This window comes from Acomys minous, assembly GCF_964271855.1.
Source record: "Acomys minous genome assembly, chromosome: 20".
Taxonomy (NCBI): Eukaryota; Metazoa; Chordata; class Mammalia; order Rodentia; family Muridae; genus Acomys; species Acomys minous.
The window spans coordinates 17,624,567-17,635,586 of record NC_140502.1 but is presented as its reverse complement, the minus strand read 5'-3'; the positions used below and the strand labels follow the sequence as shown (position 1 = coordinate 17,635,586).

Genomic DNA, 11,020 nt, shown 5'->3' with positions numbered 1-11,020 from the left:
GCAGGTGCCTTTACCCACTGAGCAATCTTGCCTGTTTCTTACACGCACCTCCTTCTGCCTCATCCACACTGGCCGCCCGCCTCGTCCTTCCCGGCTTCCCCCAGAAAACAAGAGCTAGCGCATGGAGCCTTGAACTGCTGAAGGGTCAGGTTTTAATGTCCTGGTCGTCAGGCCCAGCCGGTCCCCACAGCCCTGCTGTCTGTCTACTCGGGTGGTGGCCGGCCTGCTTCATCTGGGCCTTCTGGAGTGGCCGCCCCATCATCTTCAGGCACCAGTTCCATGTCCAGTTCCAGCTGGCCCATGTAGAGGCCCACGGCACAAGCCCAGAGCAGACTGGCAGCCAGCACCGCCCCCACACCAGCGGCAGCACCCGCAAGCGACAGCTGCATGGGTCCCCGCAGCGCCGCCAGACCCACCGCATAGGAGGCTCCGCCCCACACCACACACAGGCCACCCAGCAGGAAGAAGCCTGTGGAAGAAGGAGGGGCCAGTCAATAGTTTGCAGGGTGCAGGGTACCCCAAGGGCCTGCCGGGGTCATGGGTGGGGAGGCTGGGTCCGTAAGAGCAACAGGGCTAGGCAAGGCTTCTAAGGCCAGCTAGTGAGAGGCTGAAGGAATGCAAGCTAAAGGCTTGCTAAGGCAACTTGGACTATCTCAAAATAACAAGGTGTGTGTTTGTGTGTTTGTGTGTTTGTGTGTGTGTGTGTATGAGGGAGGGAGGTGCTGAAAAGATGGCTCCAAGGTTAAGAGCACAGGTTGATCTTGCAGACTGGTTGGTTTCTGTTCCCAGCACCTACATGGTAGGTCCCAACCATCTGTACCTCCAGTGGTAGGGTGCTTTATTCCGGCTCTATGGGTATCAGATATCCACATAGTCCCAATACATACTTATACACATAAAGTTAAAATAAATCTTAAAAAAATAAAATGGTTGGAGATGTAGCTTAGTGGTAGAGCTCCTGTCTAGAATCCCCCAGTGAGGGGCTGGGGGCGTGGCTCAGTGGTAGAGCCCCTGCCTAGAATCCCCCCGTGAGGGGCTGGGGGTGTGGCTCAGTGGTAGAGCCCCTGCCTAGAATCCCCGTGAGGGGCTGGGGGCGTGGCTCAGTGGTAGAGCCCCTGCCTAGAAGCCCCCAGTGAGGGGCTGGGGGCGTGGCTCAGTGGTAGAGCCCCTGCCTAGAAGCCCCAGGGAGGGGCTGGGGGCGTGGCTCAGTGGTAGAGCCCCTGCCTAGAATCCCCCAGGGAGGGGCTGGGGGCGTAGCTCAGTGGTAGAGTACATGGCTAGAAAATTTACAGTGAGGGCTGGGGATACAGCCCTTAACCAGCAGGCTAGGTTCTTTCCCAGTACAATATAAATAAATAAACAGGAGGGAGAGGTGGCAGACAATGGCTCAAGTAGTAAGAGCCAAGCACATCAGACTGAAAACGGAGATATCTGGGACTCGGAGGTAGAATCCAAGATCCGAATGAAAGGGCTGCCCTGGAGGGCGGGGGGCGGGGAGGGTATAGACAAAGGTGTACACACAAGTCAAGGCCGCTTGGAGACTGTCCGAGGCCTCTCATCATTTGCTGATGAAGGGGGTGTATGGTGTGGCGTGAGGGGGGCACACACCAGTGAGGCACTAGAAGAGGGAGTGCTCTCTTTTTACTATTGTTAGGAGGAAAAGGGCAGGGTCTGTACTCACCATAGGCAGCTTCCCGGCCCATGTCACTCTGCATGAAGGAGATGACCCCAATGCCTGATGCCAGAAGTCCATTTCGGAACCAGGAGAGGAAAGCTGGAGGGGGTTTGGGGGGGGGGGTCGAGGGTCGGTGGGGCTCTTGTCAGCCACGCCCTGCCTCCTAGATCCCCCCTCAACCAGACCACCAAACCAATTCTAACCCTATTCAGCCACAAGACAAAAGTATTCTAGATGCCCCTCCCTCTCAGGAAGCCCCCCGCAAGCCCCATTCCCTTACCCCCTCCCCCAGACATCCTAAACCCCTTTCCAGCAGTGATTGAAGACAGTCTCTGTCTAACCCGGAGGAAAGCCGGGCATGAATTGTAGACGTTCACACTAAGGATAGAAAGTCTTTGCAAATCGGCTCACTTGTGCATCCTATGGCCTTCCCTCTCTTCCTCAGACCTCGGGGACAAATTTCTCCACCCAGGCCAGGCTCCAGCCTCCTCCTTCTCCTACGTGATACCGCTCCTATGTCTCTTACGGCCCCATCAAGCGTTCGCAGCACACAAAGGCTGGTCCCATTACTAGCCCTATCCTATACCCTACTGGCTCCAATCTCCCAGCCCTCTGCCCCGTTTGAGATTCCTCCTCTTGCAGCCTAGGTCGTCCCTCCCTCCAATCAGCAGACACCTTCTCTACCATTGGCTGAGAGCTGGTCCAATCTGGAACTTCCCCATCTTCTGCGGGTTGCCACACTCTGGTTTTATTCCGAGTGCTCCCCTCTGCAATCTAAGCCAACCCCCTGTCGCAGGTACCTCATTCTCTCCCAGCTGCCTCTGGAACGGTCTCTCACCCTGGCGATGTGGTGCCGTCAGGCTACCTCTCCTAACCGTAATCCCTCCCCCACTAATCCCTGCTGCACCCCATTAGCCAGGACCCCCAAACTGGTGCCCTATACCGCCAAGGCTGCAAAATTTTCCTATCCCGCGTTTCCCTGGGCTCCCATGAAGAACCTGTCCCAGCTGAGCCGGGGCCCTGATCCCAGCAGATGTATGCGGTGCCCTCGCCACCCACTCCCACGTGCGCACCGGAATCCCTCTTCGGTGTCGTGGCCGACCCTGGCCCCTACCACAGACCTGTCTCGTGTGCCTTGCGGAGGAGCCAAGCGTCCGCACGATCCAGCTCGGATACCGGGGGCGGCGAGGCTCCCGCGCGTGGGCCGTGGCCGGGGGCGAAGGACCCGCGCGCGCCCCCGCTGCGGGGCCGCTGAGGGGGCAGCAGCGACCCCCGGAAGCGCAGGCGGGCCAGGCGCGCGACCCGAGCCCACCACCAGCCGCCTCCCATGGCTCGCAATGGGGCCCGCGACACGCGCTCCGCCCCACGGGCCGCTTGTAGGCTACACCCCTCGTCACTCACGGGAAGCATCTTGCCGATTGGGGAACTGCCCGCCACTCAATCCCAGTACGCAATATCTATTGGTCCATCTGGCGGTTGTCTCCACCTCTGTCATCTGTGCCGGTAGTGTGTGGCCCACCTTATTTTATAACCAGACTACAAATCCCAGAGATGAGTGCACTTCAGGCCGCGATGTCTGCTGGGACTTGTAGTTTACATCCGCTCTCAAGACACAGGAAACAAAATTTGTAACAAGTTGCTTAATGTAGAAACTTGGCAAAACTCGGGCGAACCCAGGGAGCAAAACAAACCAGAAATCTCACTAAGGAAAACACACGACTATTCTTGTTATTCTACGCAGATGCTGTTTCCGAAAATTCATTTCTGTCCTTATATTTTTTCCAAAAGTCTTTATCCCCATCTAACCCTAGTATTGGGAATCACACTGGGAATGCTATTCCATGACACATTCTTCCTTTTTCTTTCTCGCCTTCTTATTCCCCCTACTCCTCTAATTTGTTTTTCAAGACAGGGTTTTGTCGCCTTGGAACTTGCTCCAACTCAGGATTTGCCTACCTCTGCCTCTGCCTCCTGCGCTTGTCACCACACCTGGATATTTCTCACTTTATTTTGCCGAAACTACCCTCAACTTCCAATCCTTTTGCTTCAGCCTTCTGGGTATGATCAATCGGGCTCAATTTCCCATTAAAGATGAAATATTCAGCACTTCGGAGGCAGAGGCAGGTGGATCTCTGTGAGTTGGAGGCCAGCCTGATCTACAAAATGAGTCCAGGACAGTTAAGGCTACAGAGAAACCCTGTCTCGAAAAACCAAAAAGAAAAAAGAAAAAGAAAAGAAAATTTAAAAAAAGAAATATTAATTGCTTTTTTTTTTTCATTCTTTCTTTTTCCAAGACAGGGTTTCTCTGGGTATCCTAGGCTGTCCTAGACTCACTTTGTAGACAAGGCTGGCCTCAAACTCACAGCGATCTGCCTGCCTCTGTCTCCCAAGTGCTGGGATTAAAGGCATGTGTCACCACACTCAGCCCATTAACAGCTTTTTAAAAGCCTATGGTTAAGACAACTTTTTGGTTTTGTTTTGTTCACTTTTCAAGACAGGGTTTCTCTGTGTAGACCAGGGTGGCCTCAAACTCACAAAGATCCACCTGCTTAGCAAGCCTGGGTGTTGACTCAGGGACCACGTTGGGTAATATGAGCTAAGAGTCATTTTGAGTTGATAATTTTGAGGTGACATATGGTCAGCTAACTGAGAAAGCATTAGCCATGATGGGAAAGAGAAAAGGAAGTGAATAGGAAAAAAGAAAAGAAAAAGGAAAGGACATGGCCACTCCTAGGGAGGGTGGGGTTGAAAGTTTATTGTATAAAAGAGTGAGCAGGGGCTGGAGAGATGGCTCAGCAGTTAAGAGCACTGACTGCTCCTCCAGAGGTCCTGAGTTCAATTCCCAGCAACCACATAATGGCTCACAGCCATCTATAATGTGATCTGATGCCCTCTTCTGGCCTGTAGGAGTACAAGCAGGCAAGATACTGTATACAGAATAAATAAATAAATCCTAAAAAAAAAAAAAGAGTGAGCAAAGCCAGAGGTATACACATGTGGGTGAGTCCAGCGTGGACATGACCCTGACTGAACTGGGCCATGTGGAGAAATGGGGAGGGGAGGGGGAGGGAGGGGGAAGGAGGGGGAGGAGGAGAGGAAAGGGAGGTGGGGCAGGTGCAGCAGCAAAGAGGACAAAGGTACAAAAGGGGCAGGTAACCAAAATGGTTGGATTACATAGGGAAAGGCTGGAGAGTTCTGGATAGGGGTGGGTGTGCCAGCCGTACCCTGTAACAGGTAGGAGCTGAGGGATGCCGGGAGAACTTGGTAGCCAGGCCAAGGTTTCTCTGTGTAACAACAGCCCTGGCTGTCCTAGACTTGCTCTGTAGACCAGGCTGGCCTCGAACTCCCAGAGATCCACTTGCCTCTGCCTCCTGAGTGCTGGGATCAAAGGCGTGCGCCACGATGCCTGGCCCAGCTTTGATATATTAAATAGGCACCTCATCCATTTGTTCCAGGGTTTGAGACCTAACAGGAAGGCCTGAGGCAAAGACACCTGTGTAAAGGGCCTGTGGTTTGCATGTGTCTGGCGTGTTAAAGGGGCAGCCAGGAGAACCACCGCAGCGTGATGTCAGAGACGAGAAGGAAGTTCAGATCCCAGGGCTCTTGTACACCACAGTGGGAGTTTTGTATTTTTTCTTTAGTGTTATGGCTGCCACAAAAGGCTTTGTACGTGCTATGAAAGTGTTCTACACCCCCAGCCCTAGGTTTAATAAGACACTATGTGGCAGCCGGGTAGTGGTGGCGCACGCCTTTAATCCCAGCACTCGGGAGGCAGAGGCAGGTGGATCGCTGTGAGTTCAAGGCTAGCCTGGTCTACAAAGCGAGTCCAGGACAGCCAAGATTACACAGAGAAACCCTGTCTAGAAAAACCAAAAAAAAAAAGAAAAAAGAAAAAAAGAAAAAAAAAAACCACTATGTGGCGTAGTCTATGTCATACAGTCTGGCCTTGAACTTGATCCTCCTGCCTCAGCTTCAGGAGTGCTGGAATCATAGTCACGTATTGTCATGCCTGGCTCAGGATGGTCAGGACATCTCCTCCTTCATCCATCACTTGACTTTTTTTTTTTTCCTTTTGGAGACAGGACATCTGACAGTCAGTCCCGCCTCGCCTTGAATTTGCTATGTAGCCAAGAACAACATTGAATTCCTGGTCCTTCTGCCTCCACCTTCAGAGTTGCTGGGGTGTGGCAGGCTTAGGTGGTGCTGGGGATGGAGCCCAAGGCCCGCTAAGCAAGCGTTCTACCAACCGCACTGCAGTCCCAGCTGGAGGACTGGAAATTCAAGTAGGGAGAGGCTGGGAGCTAGAAAAAAAAAGGCCAGCCTTGGAGAAAGAGGTCAAACAGATCACCAGACACCCTGCCGGCTTGCAGGGGACACTCCATGACAGGCTTACGTGAGTGCCCCGGCCCGCCGGGGTTCGACTGATGCTCGGGAGGAGAATTTTCCTGTATAGGGACAGAACACTAGACAGGAAGAAGGGGGCAAGTCTGCATTCTGATCAAACCCCGTTTATTGAAAAATTTCAGAGTTTATATAGGCACAGAGGCATGGGTATTTGCGTAAGCAAGGGTTGCTATGGATACCTAACTCTGGGATGCTCCAGCAGGTAGGTATCTACCTTTACAGCTGCTATAACTGCAGGAGAGAAATTCCAGGAAAGTCGTGAAGGATCTGGTTAGTCAGGAAAAAGCTGCCGGAGCTGCTGCTCGAAGGTAGCTGGCCCTTAATCTGATCTTATCAGTAGTTCCACCGGAAAAGGAGTAGCTCGGGGGTCTGGAATGACCAGCCCCCACAATAAACCACAACAGGTGTCTAACTGCTGACCTACGACAAGGTCAGCTAGTTTCTGATGAATGGCAGACTTCTGGAGAAATAGGAACCTAGGTTCTGACAAGATGGCTGAACATTGGCCTACATGTAGCCCGTCCCCAACACGTGAGAACTGAACTTGCCACAGAACATTTTTCACATCCTTTGGCTAGGGAACCATGCTAGTTTGTGCCCATAAGGATGAGAAAAGAATAATAGTCACGGGGCTGGAGAGATGGCTCAGTGGTTAAGAGCACCGCCTGCTCTTCCAGAGGTCCTGAGTTCAATTCCCAGCAACCACATGGTGGCTCAAAACCATCTATAATGTGATCTGATGCCCTCTTCTGCAGATAAAGCACTCATATACAATAAATATTAAAAAAAAAAAAAAAAGAATAAGAAGAATAGACACTTGAATGCCATGAAGGATCAGGGCAGAGAGAAAAAAAAAGAAAGAAAGAAAAAAAAAAAAACCTCTTTAGAGGTAGCCAGCTGGTAATTAGACCTGAGGTTTAAAGGAACTTCAGAAGTTTGTCAACGTCCACTGCAAAGCAACGCAAGCTGGATCTGAGGCTGCAGGGGTGTTAGCAGGCTTTTTGTTTGTTTTTCTCCCTTCCTCCCCACCTGGCTTCCTCCAAAGACAGTGTTTCTCTGAGTTGCCTTGGCTGTTCTGGAACTCACACTGCGGGCCAGGCTGACCTGGAACTCAGAGATCTGCCTGCCTCTGCCTCTTGAGTGTTGGCATTAATGGTGTGTGCAGCCCCCACCCCGCCCCCCGCCCTGCTCTCTTGGGACTTCTGTTGTTTTGTTTTTCAAGACAGGGTCTCTCTGTGTAGCCCTGGCTGTCCTGGACTCCCTTTGTAGACCAGACTGGCCTCGAACTCACAGCAATCCACCTGCCTCTGCCTCCCAAGTGCTGGGATTAAAGGCCTGTGCCACCATTGCCCGGCTCTGGGTGACTTTTTTTTTTTAAAATGGCTACATGCTGGTGGTCATTTGGGAAGCAGATGAGAGCAAAGACCAGCATGCCATTGGGATGCCCAGTTCATACACAAGAGCACTGCAATGCTATCTGCAAGGCTGGGTTCTGCAAGAGCATTGCACTGCCCTAGGGGACACAGAGCATCTTAGTGACCATCACAACCAAGGCAGCTTATAGAAGAAAATGTTTATTTGGGGATAAGATTCCATCATGGCAGGAAGGCACAGAGCAGGAACAGGAAGATGAGAGATCCCATTGTAGCCACAGTCAGGAAGCAGAGGGAACAAACTGGAAACAGGGTGAGGCCATATACGCTGGAAGCCTTGTCCTCAGTGACAGAACTTCCTTCAGCAAGGCTTTACCACCTGAACCTTAGCAAACAGAATCAACTGTGACTCTGTGGAGGCCAAGTGTTTAAATACCTAGGCCTTCTCTTCCCTCCACCCCCCCCCCAGCCCCCCTGCCCCCCTCCCTGTCTCTGTCTGTCTCTCTTCTCTGATTGGTTAATAAAGAGCTGAAGAGCCAATGGGTGGGCAGGAGAGAGGAAGCAGGACTTGCAATCCCAGGAGAAGGGTCCCAGGTGGAAGAAAGAGAGAAAAAGAAAGTTGAAAAAAGAAAACAGAAAAAGAAAAACAATCTTATCATACACAGTTACTGTACAAGTGCCAGCAAACGGTGGCGCTTCCAAAGTAATGAAGAATTTAGATGGCATCCCATAGAAATGATAGATTAAAAAAAAAAAGTTTAGGGGCTGGAGAGATGGCTCAGTGGTTAAGAGCACTGCCTGCTCTACTAATGGACCCGGGTTCAATTCCCAGCAACCACAAGGCAGCTAACGACTGCCTGTAACTCTAAGATCCCTCACACCAATGCACGTAAATTTAAAAAAAAAATAAAATTTAAGGATATAACTTTAATGGGCAATGTAATCTCCAAAGGTTTTAAGAAGAGACAAATTATCAAATGTTCTAATTGTGTCCAGCAAGGTCATTTGAAAAGGGATTGTAGCCGGGCGTGGTGGTGCACGCCTTTAATCCCAGCACTTGGGAGGCAGAGGCAGGCGGATCGCTGTGAGTTCGAGGCCAGCCTGGTCTACAAAGTGAGTCCAGGACAGCCAAGGCTACACAGAAAGACCCTGTCTCGAAAAGCCAAAAAAAAAAAAAAAAAAAAAAAAAAAAAGAAAGAAAGAAAAAAGAAAAAAGAAAGAAAAAAAGAAAAGGGATTGTAGGCAAGACATTTCTAGAAACAATACGTTTTCTAGAAATAATCCAAAAAGAAGGCCCCGGCCTTCTGGAGTATGCAGCGTTGGACTACAGAGTGTAGATCAACAAGAGAAAAACAAGGTAAACCCCTTGTCTGCAAATGCCCTAGGAGACCCAGTATCAAATTCAAGCTGTCCCTTTCAGGTTAGCAGAGGAGAAATTCCACCAAAATCTTGGTCCCAGATTGCCCTTTCTAGAAGATAGATATTAAATTTCAAGGAGTTGAAACTTCATCATGGGGGGGGGTGGAAGAAGAAGAAGAGGAGGAGGAGGAAGAAGAGGAGGAGGAGAAGGAGGAGGAGGAGGAGGAGGAGGAGGAGGAGGAGGAGGAAGAAAAGGGAGTCTGGAGAGATGGCTCAGTGATTAAGAGCACTGTCTGCTCTTCCAGAGGTCCTGAGTTCAATTCCCAGCAACCACATGGTGACTCACAACCATCTATAATGTGATCTGATGCCCTCTTCTGGCCTGCAGGTGTATATGCAGGCAGAGCACTGTATACATAATAAGAAATATTAAAAGAAAAAGAAAGGAAATGCCCTACAGCTAGATCTTATGTAGGTATTTTTCTCAAAGGAGGTTCCCTTTCTTCAAAGAATTCTAGTTTGTATCATGTTAACATAAAACTATACAACACACACACACACACACACACACACACACACACACACACACCAAGTTTATCACAACAACTAAGACTGAGTAACCTACTGTCCTGCGTTTCAGCAGGAACCAGGAAACTGGGGCCGAGCACAAAACCAGAAGTGCATGCTCGGCGTGGAAAAGGGTGAAGTGCAGGGTCAAAGGAGCTTAGAGCTCAGAAACCAGAGCCAGGTGGCAATGAGAGCCTGGCCTGACCTGAGCAAGTTTGCTGGCTGCTTCAGAAACAGCCGGCCACTTGATCCTGCAGAAGGCCACTGCAAAACCAAACCAAACCAACCAACCAACCCCACCCCCCACCCCTGCAAAAAATACCTAAAACCTTTTTGGGAAAAGGAAATGCATTCTTTTATTTTTTTTTAAATAATTTATTTAATTTTATTTTAGAGTGAGGGTGTCAGAGCCATTGGAACTGGAATTACAGACAGTTGTGAGCTGCCATGTGGTAGCTGGGAATTGAACCCAGGTCCTTTGGAAGAGCAATTGAGTACTGGGGAATATTGTAAGCCTCTTGCTTGCTTGCTGTCAGTAAGCTAAATCCTAACTCTTTTTGCCTTTCAAACAGTGGCTGGAGCAGGGTGGTGGTGGCGCATGCCTTTAATCCCAGCACTTGGGAGGCAGAGGCAGGCGGATCGCTGTGAGTTCGAGGCCAGTCTGGTCTACAAAGCGAAACCAGGACAGTCAAGGCTACACAGAGAAACCCTGTCTCGAGAAAAACCCCCAAAACCAAAAACAAAAATACAGTGGCTGGAGCTACAAGGAAGAGGCTGAGGGTGCTAAGGACAATGTGTCAACAGAGCAGCCGGTGAGTTCTAGGACAGCCAAGGCTGCAAAAAGAAACCCTGTCTCCAAAAACCAAAAACCAGGGCTGGAGAGATAGCTCAGCGGTTAAGAGCGCCGCCTGTTCCTCCAGAGGTCCTGAGTTCAATTCCCAGCAACCACATGGTGGCTCACAACCATCTATAATGTAATCTGATACCCTCTTCTGCAGATAGAGCACTCATATGCAATAAATAAAATAAATAAATCTTAAAAAAAAAAAAAACTAAAAAAAAAAAAACCAAACCAAAACAACAAAAAGCTGTGCCTGGTGAGGTACACGTATGACAGAAGCACACAGGAGGGTAGGACAGCGGCACTGCATGCAGGAAGTTTACAGACAGGTCCAAGGCCAACCTAGGCTACACAGTAAGATCCTGTCCCAAACAAGCAAATGCAAAGTGAAACAAAAACAAGGACCACTACACCTAGCCCCCTGAAAAACCGTTAACATACCCTTACTCAGCATGCTCGGGGCACAAAGCATCGGACACAACTCCCATCTTAATCCGTGTCTCTCTCCCCACCTGAGCACTGCAAATGAGGCTGCATACTGCTGGGCTGGAGATGTAGTAGCTTGGTTGGTACAGTGCTTGCCTACTGTGCACCAAGCCCTGCACACACATGGCAGGGTGCCATGTGCCTGTGATCTTAGCACTTGGAAGCCAAGAGTCAGGAAAACCATGAGTTCAAGGTCATCCTTGGCTGTATGAATTGAAGGCCAATGAAACCCTGCCTCAAAAACAGATAAATAACGTAGGATTGCTAGCCAGGAAAAGATCCAAATTCCAAGTTCAATGAGCAGGGCACACCCTA

At 50.3% G+C, this 11,020-nt stretch overlaps 1 protein-coding gene across 1 annotated transcript; it reads right to left on the bottom strand.

Moving 5' to 3' along the window:
* Positions 1-135: 135 nt before the first annotated feature.
* TMEM160 (transmembrane protein 160) lies at positions 136-3,049 on the bottom strand. The gene is made up of 3 exons (XM_084771015.1): positions 2,797-3,049; positions 1,682-1,774; positions 136-469 (listed from the first exon to the last, which is right to left on the bottom strand). The coding sequence occupies exons 1-3, from the start codon at positions 3,002-3,004 to the stop codon at positions 204-206; spliced, it is 567 nt and encodes a 188-aa protein (XP_084627141.1). The 5' UTR covers positions 3,005-3,049; the 3' UTR covers positions 136-203.
* Between the last annotated feature and the right edge of the window lie 7,971 nt (positions 3,050-11,020).